This window comes from Squalius cephalus (assembly GCF_949319135.1).
Source record: "Squalius cephalus genome assembly, chromosome: 16".
Classification (NCBI taxonomy): Eukaryota; Metazoa; Chordata; class Actinopteri; order Cypriniformes; family Leuciscidae; genus Squalius; species Squalius cephalus.
Window position 1 is genome coordinate 32,856,438 of NC_137137.1, and position 21,772 is coordinate 32,878,209.

Below are 21,772 nucleotides of genomic sequence, written 5' to 3' on the forward strand. Positions count from 1 at the left end.
CAGCATAGACTGACGAACGAGCCACTTTGAAACACTGAAAACACCAGCAGATCATAAGCCACATCGCGATTTCTCTTATATTCTCGATTAATCGCGCAGCCCTACATTGTACTACAACATTCTCTGACCTCCAAGTCCAGATGACAGTGCAGGTTAATGAGAGTACTCCAGTTCTTCACGTCTCCCTGGAACGATGCTTTGGCCAGGAGCATGGGCACGGTGCGATGGCCCACGCCGGCCTCCAGCGTCAGGCAGATGGAGCTGATGATCATCTTCAGAGACTCTCCGTGAGGAACGAGAGGAATGACGGAGTGAGTGACCTCTTCTCCTCCTTCCTCCAGGAACCAGAGCTTCAGGTCTCGCAGGGCTCGACGTTCCCACAGGTCCTGAGGCACGGGGCTCTCCAGCTCCTCGGGGGTCTCGGCTGCAGGGCTCAGCGCTGACTGAATGGTGATGACCGTGTTTATGATGATGGGAGACACCTTTGGGAACAGGAAGACAGCAGAAATTGGTTCCAGTATCAGACAGGGAACTAAAAGGTTCATATTTGACACTAAGATGACACACTTCCATTTTCATAGTCTGCCAATAATGTTCTTGCAACAAAAACTGCAAACGTATGATTGTTTTTCAATGTTTTGTTTTGTTATGACAATGTTAATTTATGGTGTTTGTATTGTAATATGATTTAGATGGTTGTAAGAGTGGATATTTTATCACCCTTATATTTTTGAATGAGCAGCCAGAAATAATAAAGACATTTCAAAATAAGAGTCCCAGTGTATTTTGGGTTTGTTTATATTTTAAAGTTCAATATTTTCTGGTTACTACTGGGATTTCGTTTGCAAAATAAATGTAGCTGGCATTAAACTTAATGTTTAGAATAAACATAATTCCATAATTATTAAATAAATACAGATTGAGGAAGAAATATTTAAAAACCTAGTGTTTGTATTAAAATAAGACATTTGCAAGCTAAATTATTTTATTTAATGAAAAACAGATAATTTGATTTGTTATGTGTTTATGTGCTCCTAAATTTTTCAAATTAGGGAAAAATATTATTGTCTAATGGTTTAATTATCATTTTAAGCCATATCGTGGTTACAGCTCTTCCGTCCCCAAATTTAAACCTCTTAAAATGAAAATTAAGACTTTTGTTAAACAATTCAAGATATTTAAGACTTTTTATGACCTTAAATTTGATAAAACTGTTTTAAAGACGTGGTTTCACACCGTCTAACTGACCCTCAGAATTAAACAGGCCGTTTTGCAATGGTAGCTTTAAGTTATTAAGGATTTCTAAATGGGAGCTGATCATCACGTAAAGCTAAATCACCTTGAGTGTAAGGGAGCTGATGGACAGCTCGATGGACTGAGGCTGAGAAGGCGATTGGTTGCTCTGGAAGAACACCTGACACGGTTGGATCACCGTCGTCACGTTGTTCTCGCGCTTCTCTCGCACAAACGGACACGCCACCACCTTCAGATCTGAAATGGCGGCTGTCATTGACTGACCGCTGGGCTCGCTCTTCATCACCAGCTCACACTGCGTCGTCATTACCAGAGCCGGAGCTTCAGCACGCGTGAGGTCGGCCACAAAAACGATCTCAGGATTCCTCACCACAACGTTAATCTCAGTTTTGGCAACCACTGGTGGAGCAGGAACCGCTAGCAAAAGAAAGACACAAAGCAAATTAGTGTCGGCACCTACTGTATCTGTTAGGGTTCTTCTTCTTCCACTGCTGAGTCTATGGCATCCCATAGAACCGTATGGTAAAAAGTTGTGAAATTTGGCACACTGATAGAGGACAGTCTGAACTTTAACCAAAGCAATTTTGCAGATTCTAATCCCTCTATTCAATATTCAATGGGATTCAATCCCTCTAGCGCCACCAACTGTCTAAATTTTCACTATGCTAATAACTTTTAATACCACAAGGGCTAGAAACTAAATTCTTTCCTCTGATTCCTCGGCTCAAGACAAATCAATTGCATATGACGCCATTTCCGTCATGAAAATGTTTCCGCCATTTTTAATTGAATGATAACCAATGATAACCCATATCTGTCTGTGATGATGATGATGAACTAGGTTAATGACATGCCTAGTGCTAGCCTGAAAGTACCATTTTGTTAAGAGGGAAAGAGACATGAGTGCTATGAGGTGTTAAATGTTTGAATTTGTGTTTGCATGTTATGCATGTTTGTATTATGATTATTGCATGTCAGAAATGAGTTCTTGATTATTCAGTTGCCAATGTTTTGCTGTGGAATTGAGTGATGAGTGTCACGGGGAAAGGTTCCACCCCGTGACAATGGTTTGTCCCACTAGTGTTTGGCGGGAAACCTGTATATTTAAACCATTGTCTGAACATGTTTGAGGGGATGTTGCCTCTTGTATATACTATGCAAACGTTTGAACCTGTCTGAGGTGAGACATACTGATATTTTGTGGATGTGCCACTAGGCATTGTTTAGTGCCAGTTTTGCTGCTCACAGCATTTTTCTTTTGTTTTTAGCACCAGTATCTGTTGCATTAAGTTGTTTGTTTTTTTGTACTTTGTGGACAGCACATTATGAAATGCTGCTTCTAAAATAAACCACAACTGGCATTTTGAAAACCACTTCCTTGTACTGAGCCTTCCTAAGCTTCTCTCAACGACACTCTACATGACACTGCCATTTTAATTTTTGCCTATTGTAATGAAACTGGTCTTAATAGATTCCTGGAGTCATGTCGAGAACATAGATATCAATTTTGCCAATTTTCCTGTCCACCATTTTGATTTTCTTTAAAAAACAACTTTTTTGAATTCCTCCTTGACTGTTGCTTTGATTTTCATGAAAATGTAATCAGATCATCTTCAGACCTTGCTGACAAAAAAAAAACATGGAATTCAAGTCAATTAGTCAAACCATTCTCATTTATCGCGAGAGCAAATTCTCAAAACAATAAAATGGACGTGAGGCTATATCTCTGCAGCGCTTATATTGCAACGTATTCTGACCAAACTTGGTGCGTGTTGTGACAATCATGACCTGAGACTACCTGTACAGTTTAAGCACAGTGCCACTTAGTGGGCACGAGATATGATTTATTTTTTGCTTGTAACTTCTGAACAGTTTGACCAAATATCCCCCCCATAAAAATAAAATAACAAAATTGTCACCCAACACTGACCACACCAGATTAATTGGTGACAGAGCCCACTATTGGTCAAAAGTAAAAAGCAATTATATCACATTACAATGGGCTTTCATCCATTCTGCTTAAAACAGTGTCCAAATGTCTTAACTCATTTTTTGCAGTTGGTTTGATGCTCGCTGTCTTGATTTTCATCTCTACATTCTCTGGTCCTCTGCCCCTTAATTGCTGCTTGCAGCTATATTTCAATTTTGTTCTTAGTAATTTTAGTTCTTTAACTTAAACTAAATGAAATGAGAAATGTTGTATTGGCAACGATTTCAGTTAATGCTCATTTTATTTCAAGTAATAAAAATATTGATGGTTTTAGTACATGACAATAACCCAGCAAATAGCAAGGTAAAACCTGTTTATTGAACCTTACTCAGACTGTCTTCAACAAGGTGGTACCTGGACCTCAAAACACTAACCTGGGTCTTTAGAGGAACTGGCGGGTTGTTTGTTGCTCTTGGGAGGACTAGAGAAGCCGTCTGCCATAGCTTTAAGAAAGACATCAGCTACTGTGAGCAGGAACTCAACACTGGCACACAGGTAGATATCCTGAACCAGGGTGTCCAGGATGGTGGATTCCCGGCCTTGTCGGTAACTCACGTCTACCATCACATTGCCTTCCCTGCCCTGACGCATCGCCATCATCCTAAAACAGCATGAAATGAGAGAAGACATTCAGTGACTCAATGACCAACTTTATTACCAAATGGCTGCAACTAACAACTTCTCATCATCAATTAATTTATTGATTCTTTCTTCAATTAATGGATTAATTTGATATGTAAGCATATGTTTTGTGCAAAAAGGCTTAAAATATTAATGTTTCAACATAAATGGTTTCAGATAAAGAGGTTCTCTATGCACAGAACACATAAACTTTTGGTAATTGATTCATTTATTGATTTTTTTTCTTCAATTAATTGATTAATTGGATATGTAAGAGTATATTTTGTGCAAAAAGGTTTAAAATATGGTTCTCTATGCACAGAACATAAACTTTTGGTAATTGATTAATTTATTGATTTATTGATTAAATTTTCATCAATTAATTGATTAACTGGATATGTAAGAGTATGATTTGTGCAAAAAAAAATTAAAATATGAATGTTTCAACATTAACGATTTCAGATAAAGAGGTTCTCTACGCACAGAACACAAAAACATTTGGTAATTGATTAATTTATTGATTTATTTTCTTCAATTAATTGATTAATTGGATATGTAAGAGTATATTTTCTGCAAAAAGGTTTAAAATATTAATGTTTCAACATTAATGATTTCAGATAAAGAGGTTCACCATGCACAGAGCAAAGAAACAACTAATCGATAACTAAATTATTTGATTATTACCGATTTTATCAATTAGTTGTAGCTACGTTACAGAAAGTGAGCAATGACTAATGTCAATTGTATGGGGCAGGAGGACAACATTAAACACAAACTGGAGCATCTTCAATGTGTGTGTGTGTGTGTGTGTGTGTGTGTGTGTGTGTGTGTGTGTGTGTGTGTGTGTGTGTGTGTGTGTGTGTGTGTGTGTGTGTGTGCGTGTGTGTGTGCGCGTGTGTGATCTACCTGGATGTGATCATTTTCACCCTCTGTCTCTTGTCATCTAGGAGACAGTTTGTGAGTTTGAGGGAGGCTTTCATGGAGCTGTCAGAGAACATGTGCACAGCGGTGGAGATGGTGCCCAACGTGAACTCTGCCAACTTCAAACTCTCATCACGGGAGTCTGATAACTGCATCTATACACAAACAGATTACATAAACTGAACCAGAATGCAAAATATTTAAGCTTAGTTTCATATGTTAACATTACATTTTCGTCTACTGTGAGTTGAGTGTATTTCGTCACCTCGTTGTTTGGGCTGTACAGGACCAGTGTCATGGAGTCAAACTTGAAGTCCAGTTTCAGAGTGTTCTTTAGTTTTCCTGTTTTCTGGCCCTCCACCACTGCTGCGGTCACAACTATGTTCCCTACCACAAAATAAAAGTACTGTAATGTTATCTCAATACTTAAAAAAAGAAAAAATGTTTGAATTGATAATTATTACAAACCTGCTAAGAAAACAACAATAATATATTAATATATATATATATATATATATATATATATATATATATATATATATATATATATATTAAATTATGCTACTTGTACTACTTCTGAACGTTATTTTGACCAGCACATCAAATCTATACATTTTAAAGAGTGAGATTTTATTTCATTTTATTTTTTTAAATTAATGACATTTTTTATTAAAAATTACTGTAGAAACAACATAAAGAAAGTTTTTATCTAACAGGTAGGATACAGAAATTGAATAAAGTTATCAAACACTTCACAGTCTTCACTGCATAAATTATAAATTAAATATAGATGAATCCTTATTAAAGCTATAAAAGTTATTCAGTCAAAAGAAGTGAATGATTTTCTCTTTTTCTTTGATTAACATTAATGACAGACAGAAGCAGGTTTATTAGGCTGCTGTCACTTTAAGACATGACGCAGATCTGACACGCATCCCAATTTCTCACAACTCTTGGCGTTCATTTAAGACTTTATTTAACTCATTTAGGACTGTGTTTACGAGAATACTCGACATAACGGGAATTTTGGCATAATTTTGTGCGTTTCTTTTTGTTCAAGCGCGAAAGAGAACTAAATGCAGCCGGCACGCCGTCTGAAGCAGTTTTCTGTGCGCGTGAGTAGGGAGTTAAGGTAAAGATTAAATGTTATACAGTGTTTCTTTGTTATTTTGACAAAAAAATTTAAGTTATTTTTATTTATTTTGCCTAATCTTTTAAAATTATTTTTATTTATGACATTTGGAATTGCTATAACATAATTTGCAATACTTTAAATGACCCTTAATTAAACAGCAGGATATTCATTCCAGGAAAACATGCAAAGACAATGAAATAGAAAGTGTGCTTGACATAACCTGTGCAGTAGCGATCGATAAAGCTTCACAATCTGTGTTTGTGTGTTTTTATACCTCCAGAACCCTGGGAATCTTTGGTAGAAACGGTGTCTCCTTTATCAGAGCCGGATGGAGCTGGAGCATCACCAGAGGTCTCACTCAGATTCTCACTCAGAGTCTTCAGCACTATAGTTAGGTCCTCCTGACTCAAGATCAGCTGCAAGAAACACACATTAATATTAGCTGCAATATCCCTTATGCCTATAAATCACACACAGAAATAAACACAAATACATATATGCTCTTACGCTCATGGGTTTGAGGTGTGCATTGATCTGGATGTCAGGAATGCTGTGATACCAGGAGGCAGCGAGATTGCGTTTGATTGACAGGTCCATGTTGACCGGTTTGAGTAACTGAATCTCACTTATAAATTGCCCATCACTGAATGTGGTCCTGAAAAAAAAAATACAAAAATATTAGAAACATCATTCATCAAGCAATGAAAATTTAATTTCAGGGCAGTTATTTTAAATTAATTAACTCAAATTAGTCAGTTTGTTTAAAAATGATTTGCAATACTCTCCTAACCTGTACATTTTAAGGTCACTCAGTCCGACAGCCATGATGTCCATGACAGGGGGGATCTTGGTGTGTGTTGGAGAAGAGACGATTTCAAAGTGGTTCTTTACAGTCACTAAACCCAGATCTGCCACAATGACATTGTGGGAAACAGAGGATTGTGGGAGGAAGACAACTGGAGCTTTGATGTCTACGTCCAGGGAGATCCGTGTACTTCTCTCTGCCAGCTCCAACACCCCCGTGGCTGCCTTCTCTGCCGCCTGGGCCGTCACCTCCGCCAACGCATTTTTAGCCTCCTGGAAATTATTAATAAATGCCTGAAGAGGAAAAATAAAAAGAGAGGGAGAGGCCATTAGACAAACAATTAAAAGCAAACAGAGGCTTATCAAATTCAAAAAGGAAGTTACATCATTCCCACACTTGATGTGATTTTTAAAGTTACAGAGTAAGTAAAGAAAAACAAGATTTACTTGCCAAGTAGCAATTTGTTTCTATTAAAGGCACAATATTTAAACTTTTTGGATTAAAACTTCCAAAAACCACTAGAACAGTGTTATATATTTTGTTGACTTGTGTACTAACATTATCCCAGATGTTAAGAATGTTTAAATCCAGAGAAATAAGCAATTTCAACCAAAACACGGGCCATGTCATTGTGACGGCGTACCTGCTTTACCCTCGACCAAAGACGCTTTAATAAATTTTATGTTTTATTAGACAAGGGAACAACTGTTTGGATACATTTATAGACAGAAAACTAATAATTGATATTTAGCTCAACAATGTCAGTCTTTTTGTTTGAATCGCTTGTTTTCTTGATTTTCCGCGTGGCTAACATAACATAATCAGATGCAGCTTTATTTTTAGTAACAGCAATGCTGCATTTTCTCCATCATACAATAAGTTTTCAAATTAATTGACTCATTCATTCATTTTCAACAGACAAATATAAATGATATAACAGCGCTAGTGGCAAAAAACTAGATATTGTGCCTTTAAGACAGTAGGGCGACCCCCAAGGTTCAGTTCTAGGCCCTTTCCTCTTTTTAAATGCATGGGTTATAGGTGCTAAATACAATTTTAAAAATATTATCAGTATCAGTATTATTTTATTTTTTTTAAACTAACTTTCTTTGTATGGGAAGAATGGTGGATGCAGTAGTGTATGAGATGAACACTTACCAGTATCGAGGACACAAACTTGTTGAGGAAAATAACCTGAATGCAGCCCACAGTCAAAGTGACACTGGTGTCCACAATGATCATGTCCGTATAGGCGTCCCCCTCCGTTGCATCCACATGGTTCACCATGCGGAAATCAAACACCTCCTTATCCGCGATGGACACTGCCTACATATCATCATCATTACATCATTAGCCTAAATCCACTTCACACACTCTCCTTCCTTCTTATGAATGATAGAAAATTACATTTAAAAACTGTTAAATATCCCAATAATTTTTTTTGCCCACAGTCAATAAGATGATGTGTAAAATAAAATGGTACTAATGTGGCAGCATTTTTTACAATTATTCTCCCATACATTTTAGAGCATGATTTTTTTAATTAACTTTTTTTTCACACAAAAAATTTGAAATAAAGAATTGTATAATCTAATAAACAACAATTTCGGACCAATAAAATGTGAGTCAACTGTAAAATGTGTGGTTAAAAAACTTATTTTATTGTTGATTTTTATTGTAAATCTAGTGTTGTATAACATAATATTAAAAAAAATGTGTGCCAGTTCTCCATTGTGCCAATTTAGTTCCCATTTTATGATTTATTAATCCTTAAAAGTATAGCATTTTCTACCTTTTTATAGAGTGCCTCTCTGTCACAATCCAGAATTATAATGTTCTTCAGGTTAGCCAGAATCTCCACCGACGACTTCTTCATCTGAACTTCAGAAACTAGTCCTGTTAATAGACAGAACATGCAGTATTGGATCATATCCCAACTTTATTGTGTTTATTTGCACCTACAGAAATGCGTATTACCCTCTATGCTGATCTCAGAGATCCTGGCTTTCTCTCCTCTTATGAAGACCTTCAGACAGTTGAGGTCTGCTCGGATATGCAAATTCACCACATCCTCAAACTTTGACTTCTTATAGGCTGAAGAAAAGCCAAAAATATGAGATTAAAATGGTATCATGATAATATAAAAGAACCATAAAAATAAACATCTGACTTTCTTACTAGATTTCTTTGTAACAGCAGAATCCTCTACTTTTGCCTCCTCTTCTTCTTCTTCCTCTTCCTCCTTGGGAAGGACGGGCTGCTCCTCCTGTCCCTCTTTCTTCATGGGTGGGAGAAGGTTATTTAGGAAATTCATGGAGTTGAGGAGCGCCTCAGTGTGCAAGTGCACGTCCAGCGAGGAGAAATTCACCTGGTGCAAATATTAAGAATTTTGAAGGGGTGGTTGAATATGATTTCACTTTTCTAACTTTAGTTAGTGTGTAATGTTGCTGTTTGAGCATAAACAACATCTGCAAAGTTACAACGCTCAAAGTTCAAAGCAAAGGGAGATATTTGCTTTTAAAGAAATCGCTTTTTAAGGACTACAACAAACGGCTGGTAGAGACTACACAACATTCCTCCCGGGTTAGTGACATCATGAACCCTAAAACTTACATAAACCCCGCCCCCAGGAACGCGATTTATAGATTATCAAGACAGAATATGTTAATCAATGACTAGAAGATAACTGCACATAAGCTGCATAAATTCACCAACTAACCACTCAGAAATGTTGTCTACATGTTGTCACTTCTTCTTGAGTCTCTCCATCTTTCTGACTTCGGTTTGAACATAAAAGGCTAAAGGTTTTTGAAATTTTCAGTGCATGTCTGTGTGAGGTAAAAGGACACAAGCTGTTGAAGCTCCGCCCCCTGTGCCGGGAGCAGCAGCTCATTTGCATTTAAAGGAACAGACACAAAAACGATGCATTTTTGCTCACCCTCAAAAAGTGACAACTTTAACATGCTATATAAAAATATCTGTGGGGTATTTTGAGCTAAATCTTCACATACACACTCTGGGAACATCAAATACTTATTTTATACCTTGTGAAAAGGGCATTATACCACCCGTTTAATAAACTTTGAAATTAGTATCCAATTTTATAAGCTTTGTGATCTGATTGGCTATCGCATTACCTGTAAAGTATTCTGAGCTCTGATTTGTGAACAAGCTTACCTTGATTAGTTGCTCTGTATTTTTGTACATCGTTTTAAAATCTGGTGCATTTTTGTCCGCCTGAAAAAGAACAGGATATTATTGGGATATTCTTATGCATAGGCCTGTGCTCACACAATCACATAACAATATACATGTACAAAAGTCTAAGGCACGTTAGTATTTTCACCCCCCAAAAAAATGGTTTTAAGCAAGTTATTTATATATTTTGCTGTAGCGTGTCAGTAGGAAATATCAGTTTACATCATCAAAAACTTTCCTTTTGCCATTAATTGTAATAATCCAGTAGGTATGATCTGATCTCACCATCATCGAGTCCATCTGGGAAATGTAAAATTAAATTTCCTACTGACACACTACAGCAAAAGATATAAATACCTGGCTTAAAAAACAATTTTGGGGGGTGAAAATACTAACGTACCCAAGACTTTTGCATAGTACTGTATGTCGTCATTATAATTCTCAAAATATTGCATTGGAAAGAGATGTCAAATTCATGGACTACAGGATGATAGTAAAAATAATCAAATTGTCTTCAATTAATAAATAATAGATATTATACATTATTAGTCTAAATTGCCGTCAGAGTTTGACTGAGAGCGGGACCGTTTTTAAAATGAGTCATGCATCATGGGTCACTTGTCTTTTTTTAGGTCTAATTTTGTGTTAATGTTTGGCTTATTAAAGCTAAAATTAGAAAATTCCCTCTACATAAAGACGGCTTTTAACACCCAGAAGCTGAAAGACTTCTATAAATCAAGAAATGAAAACCACAACCAAGAAAACTGTCCGAGAGAGAGTGATGCTTCACGATGTTGATGACAAACAGCTCTTATACATATACAGAACCTGAAACCAAAGGAAAATTACATGTAAATATGATAAAGCAAATGTACCTTGACATAGTCCAAAGTGAGCAGATCCTCCTCGGTATTGTCCAGAGTGGTGATAATGTGAACTTTCTTGTCCTCAGAATCTTCACACAAATACAAAATCCTTATAACTTTTAGATTTGCATACAGAAATCAATGTTTAAAACAGTTGTGTTGCCTAATATTTTTTTGTGGAATCTGTGATGCATTTCTTCAGGATACTTTGACGAATGGAAAGTTAAAAGAAACAGCATTTATTTGAATTAGAAATCTTTCGTAACATTATAAATGTCTTTACTGTCGCTGTTTATTGCGTCCACGCTGAATAAAAGGATACTTTTTTTTTTTTTCAGTGTTTGCGCATTGCACTTACCCAAGTACTCTGAACACTCAAGGCAGATCTCACGCAGGAAAGTGTATGACGACATATCAAACGTGCGAAGATTGAGTTCTGTCCCTAATCCATCAATGAACAGATGCAGAACGCTCACTTCTTGTCTGTTTGACAAACGACACAGCTGAACTGAAAGCTAGAACAAAGGAACAAACGAGGGAAAAGAGTCACTTGAGAGACAAGAATGACTGGAGGAGCCATGAAATGTTCATATCTGTTATCATAAGGAAAGGAACGATAACTAGATGCTCTTCTTAAAGGATTAGTTCACTTCAGAATTAAAATGTCCTGATAATTTACTCACTCCCACGTCATCCAAGATGTTCATGTCTGTCTTTCTTCAGTCGAAAAGAAATTAAGATTTTTGAGGAAAACGTTCCAGGATTTTTCTCCATATAGTGGCTTCAATGGGGTCCAACGGGTTGAAGGTTCAAATGTGAGTTTCAGTGCAGCTTCAAAGTCTCGACACGATCCCAGCCGAGGAATAAGAGTCTAGACAAACCATCGGCCATTTTCTAAAAAGGTAAACATTTATATGATTTTCAACCACAAATGCTCATCTTGCACTAGCTGTGATGCGCCACACATTACTTAATCACGTTGAAAGGTCACGCGTGACATAGGCGGAGGCACAGACCTAGTGTTTACAAAGCCAACGTGCAAAGACTAAGTCAAAAAGGTAAAACAATGATGTCGGACGATTTTGAACTTAGAGGAGAAAATGAGATGGAGTTTTTCACCCTACTCTACATTTTTTAACCTGAACACGCGTGACCTTTCAACATGATTACGTAATGAGTGCCGCATCACAGCTAGTGCAAGTTGAGCATTTGTGGTTAAAAGTATATAAACGTTTACTTTTTTAGAAAATGGCCGATGGTTTGTCTAGATAAGACTCTTATTCCTCGGCTGGATCGTGTCGAGACTTTGAAGCTGCACTGAAACTCACATTTGAACCTTCAACCCGTTGGACCCCATTGAAGTCACTATATGGAGAAAAATCCTGGAACGTTTTCCTCAAAAACCTTCATTTTTGAAGAAAGAAAGAAAGAGATGAACACATTGGATGACGTGGGGGAGAGTAAACTATCAGGAAATTGTAATTCTGAAGTGAACTAATCCTTTCAGTTGACAAGGACATAATCAGACCTTGTTGATCTCAAATGTCAGGAGGAACTCGGTCATGTTTTTCTTGGGGTCTTTCAGGACCATGGCCAGACGTTTATCAGAGGCAGAGCCTTGCAGAGAGTCAGACGAGGCCTCGAAGAACGGCAGGTCCTCTATCGGGGAACTAGGCGCGTCGAAGAACAACTCCTCATCTGAAAAACACATAAACACAGTGTTTTAATGTGGAGATGTTGGGTTTATAGAGTAGATCTCTGTATTTGATCACTGAGGTTCAGTCATGTAAATGTAAGTCTCTGTTTGTACAGTATGGATGTGTGTCTGACCTGAGCCATATATGATGGATGCACGCAGGTCATCTATGGCTGGTCTTCGGGGGGTGAGCTGAGGCGTGTTCCCTTTTTTAGAGGACTGATGTAAAATAAAGGAAAAAGTATCACAGAGCCGCTAGAAAAACTCATTTGCAAACAAAATGGATATAGGTTCATTTGAGTTATATATGAGTTATATTGATCTGAATCAAAAGCTTGTGAGTTGAATCGGCAAATCTGCATTAAAAAAGCCAAATATCTGCTTTATCTAAATTTTATTTTTTTATTATTACAACATGGCCTAAACTATGTAGTTCTATTTATCCAGAATTTGTGTCTTTTTTAATGTTTTTTTTTAAAACAAAGACGTCTAATTTATCTTAATAAATCAAGGTTAATTATTAAATAAACCAGAACGTGTAAAATAATAAGTAAAATAACTGGCTGTTGAAGTGTTTTTCAGAGAAACGAGTGTGTGAACTCAGCATGTTTCCTAAATATCTGCAAACATATTGTGGTATTTTTATGCTTTATAGAGTAAAAAGGTTACATACAGCACCTTTAACGTACAGCCCTGCCCATAAGCATTCTTTGAATTACCTTGGGTGTAACCTGTGGGCCTTTAATCTGAGGAGTGGGCCGGCTCTCGGGAAGAGGAATACTTCTGAGCAACGCCAGGACGCCACGCACTTTATCATCTGAGATACGCAGAGACAGCAGAGGGAGCTCACCATGTATCTTAAACCTGAAGAAAAAAAAACATTAGGTACAAATATACCAATGCATGCAGGGCTGCCCTCGACTAAAGATTTTTCTAGTCGACTAGTCGTCGTTCATTTAAGCCATTAGTCGACTAATCGCGCGTTTATATTAAAGGGATACTTCCCCGATTAGCATTAAGCTTTGTATCAGTAGAAACCCAGTAGTATTTTGGAATGACCGTGCTTCCCTCCCTCATGTCCCCCTGAGATTTCTGTATTGTGTGTCTGGAAAAAAACCTTAGATGAAGCAAAAATCGTCATTTAGCGTCATCGGAGGCTTTTCTGTCCAGAGGTGAGAGACTCCAGCCAGTAGGAGGAGCTCGTTCCGCATGTCTTCAACCCGCCCATAGGGGGATCTCACGATAAAACGCCATCTTTTCAGTTTCGAGTCGACTAGAAGCCTAGCTGTATCATTTCTCCTGATACTGCCCTCTGTAACCGGTAGGCGTGGCTTGGGTGTGGCCTCGTAGGGCAGTGAAGCAAGTGCATTCTGGGAGTTGTAGTCTTTCATCCACATGAGCTAGAAATACATTTTCTGGCTTTTCTCAGTCTAGAAGGCACCAACTTCTAAAATAATTTCACATTTCTACTACATAAATGACCCAATTTAAATACACATTCATCTTTCCAGTGGTGAAATATCCCTTTAATAAGCCATAAATTATAATAATGCGCCTTTAATTGCCTGTATTAATTTAATAATTTATTGGTAATGTTTTCTGTGTTTTCGTCTGCAAGGATTAAGTCAACAACGGTGAGTGGTCTTCACAGTAGTGGACGCGCGTATATGCATGTTTCATACAGATTACATAATCGGAGACTATGTTCATTCAAATGTAAAAATTTCAAGATTTCTATATAGAAATATTTCTCATGTCTCATGAGTTTCGGTTCATTTATGTGATGCGCTCAAGTTCAAGACCGAATCGACAGAAAGCACCATTATTTTACAAAAACACAACGTTTTGTGAGTTTACAGAAATAAAAGTAGACCCTTTACAGTTTACATCACTTTTATCTGTATGACCAAAAATGATGGAGTATTTTAAGTTAAATGTAAGTGATGTACTGGCACCTACATGTCATGGAGTAGCGCGCTCTCCACACAAACACTTGAATATGCGCCTAATAATAGCACACATATGTCTAGGCTAACATTAGAGCGAGTGGACGTGTAAAGTGCAGCTTCTTACATGTTTCGAATGATAAGCCATATTTGAGGTCAATGAATGTTAGGATTTCCTGCCGTTAACGATCTCTCCGTGTGATTTCACCACTTTTTTTCGTTTTTTTTTTTTTCTGTGATTAAACGACTAATACAATTATGATCGACTAAGCTTCTTCTAGCCGACTAACGGTTAGTCGACTATTTAGGGGCAGCACTAATAATATGTGATGTGCAAATAGATGTGCTTTGGATAAAAGCATCTGCCAAATGCATAAATGTAAATGTAAATGTAAATGTAGATTCCTGCTTACTTGGGCATTCTGGAGTCCGTGACCACCATGGCTCGACTGAAGACCACCTTCAGGTCTACAGGCTCGAGGATGTGGAAAGCAGACTGTCTCAGCGGACGAGCCCTCTTCCAGTCACCACCTGATGCGACACACAGCATGATGAACCACAGCGCTGTAACGTCTACTTTTGATCAGTTATTGTGCATGTCTGCGCACCTGCTTTGGTGTAGAGGAACTGTAAACTGCTCAGCTGGATATCAAAGCTGTCATACGCTCGAGACATGATGTCCTCGATAGTGCTGCTGACCGCAGACAGCTGAGGCAGGTCAGCTCTGCTCTGACTGGACATCTGCACACACACACACACACACACACTTTTAGCCAATTATTACTTTCTAAAATAATAAGACAGCTATATTTACATTTATGAAACACCATTTATATTGTGCAAGAAAACAAATATTTAAAGGGCGAGTCAATGATTTAACTTTCTTTCCTCTGAAGCCGTTATTTCAGCCGTTTTTACCTGGAAATTACCCAAATCCAGAATTGCAAGGTTGTGTTTGGAGTCATAAAAGCCGTTTTCTGGTACAATGACATACGAGGCCATGAAGTTTATCTTCAGATCAAGAACCTTCTGAGTCTCAATGATGTACATCAGCCCTGTCAACAATGAACAATACTGTTTTAGTACTAGCTAGCTACTATTTAATAACCACAGATAGGGTACAATTTTGATAAATTATTTTATTTTAAATAAATAGAAGTTATTTTAACTTATAAAAGCCTAAAATGTATAGGAAATCTGCAGTTATGATAGCTTGGCCCTTGCCTATAATCAACATGCTCAGCATTGCAACTTATATTGGCCAAGAACGGTCTAGCGAATATGTTAAACTAGTACAAGGACATGTGAGTCCACACACACACCTGTGGAGGTCTTGTCTCTGAACAGCTCCAGCTTCATGAGGGTGGCGTTGGTCAGTTCATCCAGCTGCAGGTCATTAGGAGGCATGAAGAAAGCTGACATACTGTTCACTGTCATCTACAAACAAACACAAAACACACTTAATAAACATGCCATGATCCATCCATTCCAACGTGATGACGCAATGCGTGGCGCATCTCAGAGATGGTACACGACGAGCATTTGTGGTTAAAAAGTATATATATATTTAATTTTTTTAGAAAATGACCAATCGTTTTGCGAGATAAGACTCTTATTTCTCGACTGGGATCATGTCGAGACTTTGAAGCTGCATTGAGACGGACATTTGAACCTTCTTTGAACATTGGTATAGTTGGTTGCCATTGAAGTCCATTCTGTGTAGAAAAATCCTGGAATGTTTTCCTCAAAAACCTTAATTTCTTTTCGACTGAAGAAAGACAGACATGGATATCTTGGATGACATCGGGGTGAGTAAATTATCAGCAAAAAACATTTTTTGAAAGTGAACTAATCCTTTAATACTGACATTTTCCATTAAAAAAAAAAAAATTGTCAATTTTGATTTCATGGTGATTTTTTTAAGAGACTTCTCAGTTCTCTTTTCTCTTCTCTTTTCCACCAAAATAAAAGTTTGATATTATAGAAGAAAATTTCAGATGGCACTTAGAGGTTTTTGCATCTGAACTCTTCATATATATATATATCATCATACACACACACACAGGCATCTGTACCTCAAATATATAATGCTTTTGCGTTTGCTCGCAAAAGTTTTATGCTCCCCAAAGAATCTTTTGAGGGTTTTTTCTCAGTGAATGCAAAGTTTCCAAAGAATGCAAAAACATTTGCGAGCAAACGCAAACGCAAAAGCATTAAATTATTTTTCCTCTCTTCTCATATTTTTTCCATCACCATGTCCCCTTTAGGTGCTCCGTATCTGAACACGCTCAAAAAGCAACTATTTCTATTGGCATCGGAGTGTGGCATCTTAGTTCATTTTGTCTGGATGTCTCAGCAGCAGCAATATACTGTATGAGACGTGGTCAAATGAGATTAAATGTTTATCAAACAGCTTTTCAAATTACAATGACAAAATAATACATTTTTGACCAAATTGTGCAGCCCTAAAAAGTAGAACTATTTAATAATTCATTTATCTTCATGTCATGTGACGATTAACCAACATCATAGAATCGTGATTATGCAAATGTGTTGTTAAATTATTTAACTTTTAACTTAAAATCTCAGGAAAATCAAGAAAATATTGTATGCCAAATGGATTCAGCTGACCAAAAAAAAAAAAAAAGTGAAATGTGAATCCCTGGCATAGAGAGATGCTTCCTGACACTCACAGCGTCATAGATGATCTCCAGCGCCTGGGACTCGATGCGGAGTCTCTGGTCCGCACACGCGTCCAGCGGGTTTGTCTCGAACATGAGGTTCAGAAGAGTCTTATCTTTCATCCCGTCCACATGACGTGGCGACAGCAGGACAGGGGCCGAATTGCCTCGTGGGAGACCCGACACTTCAAACGATGACAGCTGAGCAGAGATCCTGAAAAAAACAACATAAATCACACATCTGAGACAAACACAAATCAAAAACATCTTTTCAACATCATAATCAACAAAAATTCTTTTTACGCTCATTTTCTCACAAAGACAGTCTGAAGGGTTAAAAAGCCAAACGTGCACCTGTCTAAAACACTTATATTAATTCTTTTGTACGTTTTATCTAAAATTCCCTTTCTGGTGTCAATCATGTGAAAATTACTGCAAGACTTATTAATCTTGCCCTATAGACTTCCATTGTAAGGGCATTAGTGTAAACAGGTTTTGTGCTTGTTTCACAAACTGAGGAACAAATCAAAAGTATTTTCTGGGGTAATTAACAGCTAAGTTGTATTAAACACATAAAATTACTTCAAATAAAATAAAAGTGGGATTCAAGCATTTGATAATTGTAATAAAGAAGTGGTAAACAAAAATGAGAGTAGCAGTTTAACGGAGATGATATGAATTGAAAAGAGAAGGCGTACTTTATTGCTTGAGCCGCAGGTCTTTGAGCCAGCATGGCTTTCAGATCAATGACGGACAGTTTGATTATCTCCGGCTTCTCTCGGCTCTCTTTGATTGACAGGGACAGGCGGAGAAGCTGGAAATTTATCTTCATATTTTCAAACTGCAAACAAAAATATAAGTCAGAGGGGTGATGACTTACATAAAGTTAAACCTCATAAAGGGATAGTTCACCCAACAATTTAAATTAGCCCATGATTTACTCACCCTGAAGTCATCCTAGGTAGGTGTATATGACATTCTTCTTTCAGACGGGCTCTTATAAGCTTTATAATGGCTGTTTCTGTTTTGAAGCCGATAAAAGTAAAAAGTGCATCTATCCATGATAAAAGTGCATCTATCCATCATGAAAGTGCATCTATCCATCATAAAAGTGCATATATCCATCATAAAAGTGCACCTATCCATCATTAAAGTGCACCTATCCATCATAAAAGTGCATCTATCCATCATAAAAGTGCATATATCCATGATAAAAGTGCATCTATCCATGATAAAAGTGCATCTATCCATCATAAAAGTGCACCTATCCATCATTAAAGTGCACCTATCCATCATAAAAGTGCATCTATACATCATAAAAGTGCATCTATCCATCATAAAAGTGCATATATCCATGATAAAAGTGCATCTATCCATCATAAAAGTGCATCTATCCATCATAAAAATGCTCTATTCATCATAAGTGCATCTATCATCATAAAAGTGCATCTATCCATCATGAAAGTGCATCTATCCATCATAAAAGTGCATATATCCATCATAAAAGTGCACCTATCCATCATTAAAGTGCACCTATCCATCATAAAAGTGCATCTATCCATCATAAAAGTGCATATATCCATGATAAAAGTGCATCTATCCATCATAAAAGTGCACCTATCCATCATTAAAGTGCACCTATCCATCATAAAAGTGCATCTATACATCATAAAAGTGCATCTATCCATCATAAAAGTGCATATATCCATGATAAAAGTGCATCTATCCATCATAAAAGTGCATCTATCCATCATAAAAATGCTCTATTCATCATAAGTGCATCTATCATCATAAAAGTGCATCTATCCATCATGAAAGTGCATCTATCCATCATAAAAGTGCATATATCCATCATAAAAGTGCACCTATCCATCATTAAAGTGCACCTATCCATCATAAAAGTGCATCTATCCATCATAAAAGTGCATATATCCATGATAAAAGTGCATCTATCCATGATAAAAGTGCATCTATCCATCATAAAAGTGCACCTATCCATCATTAAAGTGCACCTATCCATCATAAAAGTGCATCTATACATCATAAAAGTGCATCTATCCATCATAAAAGTGCATATATCCATGATAAAAGTGCATCTATCCATCATAAAAGTGCATCTATCCATGATAAAAATGCTCTATTCATCATAAGTGCATCTATCCATCATAAAAGTGCATCTATCCATCATAAAAGTGCATCTATCCATCATAAAAGTGCATCTATCCATGATAAAAGTGCATCTATCCATCATAAAAGTGCATCTATCCATCATAAAAGTGCAAAACAGAAACAGCCATTCACTGCCATTATAAAGCTTGGAAGAGCCAGGACATTTTTTAATATAACTCCGATTGTATTCGTTTGAAAGAAAAATGTCATATACACCTACGATGACTTGAGGGAGAGCAAATCATGGGCTAATTTTCATTTTTGGGTGAACTATCCCTTTAAGCTGAATCATTTCAATTGACTGGAATGTCCTGCTTATGTGAGAAGGCTAAACATGTAGAAGGCTAAAAGTATTAGCACTACTAATGCATTAACACTAAATTAAATCTATAAGAGGAAACTGGATTAACATATGCTATGATTGTTTGTCATTAACCTTTTTTGGCAGGTTAGGATTGACGGCTGTCTCGCTGTATCCAATGGCAGCGTACAGTTTGGCTTTCTCTGCTGGGGTCATTAGCCCATCAAAACCTGAGAGATACGAAACAGAAAATCCATCAGAAACAGATCTACATAAATGTGGAATTCTGTGGAATATGAGGAATCACATGAATCTGCTGAGAGTTCTGTGGAATTCTAGTCACATTTATTTATATAGCGCTTTTTACAATACAGATTGTTCCAAAGCAGCTTTACAGTGATAACAGGAAAATGCAACAAAGTTTGTTTACAGAAAAAAATAGCGTCACAGTCCATCTTAAGTAAGTTCAGTGATGTTTCATTTTGTTGTAAAAAAGTGATTAATTTAGTTCATTTATATATATATGGGTCATTGACGAATAAGGTTTTTAAAAGTGTAAAAAAATAGAATGGAGATATAACTATATTTGAAACCATTTTTTTAGTTTACCTAGGTGTTAACAATAAGATTTTGTGGTTTGTACAATCAATTAACACTGTTTTTTGTCATTTTTTACAAGATGAAAAAAATGTCACCAAAAAAGTCATTCGGTTTAACCACTGATTTGAAAGTTAAAAACTGATTTGACATTGATGTTGAGATAGTATATAGTGTGTACCACAGAAGAAATATTAAAACAAATTATCACTGATCTCATAAATGTAATAATTTATTGGACTAGTCTAAACACTCCAACATATTCAAGTAAAACATTGCACAGGGAAAGGAGAAAAGGGGAAATGTAAAAAAAAAGAGCATTATCTGCTTTATATTTGTATTATTGTAGTTCCTTTAGTTATTAAAAACAATATTATTCCATTTAAATATTCACTATATCGGTTTTACCGAATGACCTTTTGACACTTCTTTAAAATACCTTTATATGTAGTAAAATATAATTAAAACCTTTTGGATTCAGTAAAAGAGTTCAAGTTGTACTACCTTACATACTTTGGATGTTATATATTTGTTTTTTTATTATTATTAAGGCCTTTGGACAAAAAAAAATGACCCGTCACGTCATTGACCCATATATATATATATATATAATATTGTTGAATATTAAATTAAATGTTAAATTTAATGTTTATTAATTCTAGACCACAGATTCTGTGCAGGACTAGTTATGCTTTACTAAACAGATACAGAGCGCAGTCAAACCTCCTGTTTTGACGTCTTTGGTTTGCGTTTCACTTTCTCCAGACCAGTTCCACATCCAGCCGAACCAGCCCTGTGACTGTTCCTCCTCCACCTTCACCCCGGGGCGGTTTATCCTGAGACCCGCCTTGGAGGCCTACAACACCAGACGCACAACATGCAAGAAGTCAACAAGTGTGGTTCAGTTAGAAACTTCACTTTGCTAGCTGAGCTACAGGAACACACTTCCAGTTTTATGATCCATAGGCCACACTGTATTCAGGATTCAAATGATCTATACAATATTATACGACTGTGAAACTGATGTCACGTCACCTCCATCTCAGCTTGCTGTCTTGCCATTGTGATGTTGAATATATCCAGGGTTCTTTCCGTGTCCTTAAGGATGAACAAAAGCAACAAGGTTATGCTCAAAACAGAGCGGTCATGGAAATGACATCAGGCTTAACTGTTTTTTTGCCACATTTTAAGCTTAAAAAAAGTAGTTAAAAATGAACTGTGTTAGAAATGATCTATTCTGAACAAAACATACTAGATTTATGGACTTTTTACTGCGAATTGAACTGTGAAGAGTAACTGAGTATGTTACATTATTTATTTTAATGTAAAATAGCATCATGCATCAGTCAACAGAGGCTCAATCTTTTTCAGAACAGTAGCGTTATGCTCTCTTTGAAAGTGTATTTTTTAATCTAATGCAGTATTTAGGTATTTCAGAGCATATTAAAGTAATGTATACTACTTTTGTTCAGAAGAAAGACAATATCTATATACAAGATTTTGAGAATATGTCTTCTAAAGTTAGCCTAAAAATTAAAACACACACGTACGTCATTCCAAACCAATATGCTGTGATTTTTTTTTTTATCATA

At 36.7% G+C, this 21,772-nt stretch overlaps 1 protein-coding gene across 2 annotated transcripts in view; it reads right to left on the reverse strand.

The window, feature by feature from the left end:
- The window catches only part of vps13a (vacuolar protein sorting 13 homolog A), an 80,148-nt gene that overhangs the window by 42,612 nt on the left and 15,764 nt on the right, over positions 1-21,772 (reverse strand). For both annotated transcript variants that reach the window (XM_079896186.1, XM_079896185.1), the window contains exons 14-40: positions 21,216-21,278; positions 20,904-21,036; positions 19,719-19,813; positions 17,812-17,954; positions 17,126-17,327; positions 15,755-15,869; positions 15,351-15,487; positions 15,041-15,173; positions 14,846-14,963; positions 13,206-13,350; positions 12,621-12,705; positions 12,319-12,488; positions 11,149-11,305; positions 10,800-10,879; positions 9,904-9,963; positions 8,905-9,094; positions 8,704-8,820; positions 8,519-8,622; positions 7,885-8,052; positions 6,712-7,019; positions 6,429-6,576; positions 6,196-6,337; positions 5,052-5,173; positions 4,772-4,941; positions 3,619-3,845; positions 1,340-1,671; positions 129-482 (exon numbers count right to left, since the gene is read on the reverse strand). In XM_079896186.1, the coding sequence (XP_079752312.1) occupies positions 129-482; positions 1,340-1,671; positions 3,619-3,845; positions 4,772-4,941; positions 5,052-5,173; positions 6,196-6,337; positions 6,429-6,576; positions 6,712-7,019; positions 7,885-8,052; positions 8,519-8,622; positions 8,704-8,820; positions 8,905-9,094; positions 9,904-9,963; positions 10,800-10,879; positions 11,149-11,305; positions 12,319-12,488; positions 12,621-12,705; positions 13,206-13,350; positions 14,846-14,963; positions 15,041-15,173; positions 15,351-15,487; positions 15,755-15,869; positions 17,126-17,327; positions 17,812-17,954; positions 19,719-19,813; positions 20,904-21,036; positions 21,216-21,278 (4,218 nt within the window). The remainder of the gene's footprint in view (positions 1-128; positions 483-1,339; positions 1,672-3,618; positions 3,846-4,771; positions 4,942-5,051; positions 5,174-6,195; positions 6,338-6,428; positions 6,577-6,711; positions 7,020-7,884; positions 8,053-8,518; positions 8,623-8,703; positions 8,821-8,904; positions 9,095-9,903; positions 9,964-10,799; positions 10,880-11,148; positions 11,306-12,318; positions 12,489-12,620; positions 12,706-13,205; positions 13,351-14,845; positions 14,964-15,040; positions 15,174-15,350; positions 15,488-15,754; positions 15,870-17,125; positions 17,328-17,811; positions 17,955-19,718; positions 19,814-20,903; positions 21,037-21,215; positions 21,279-21,772) is intronic.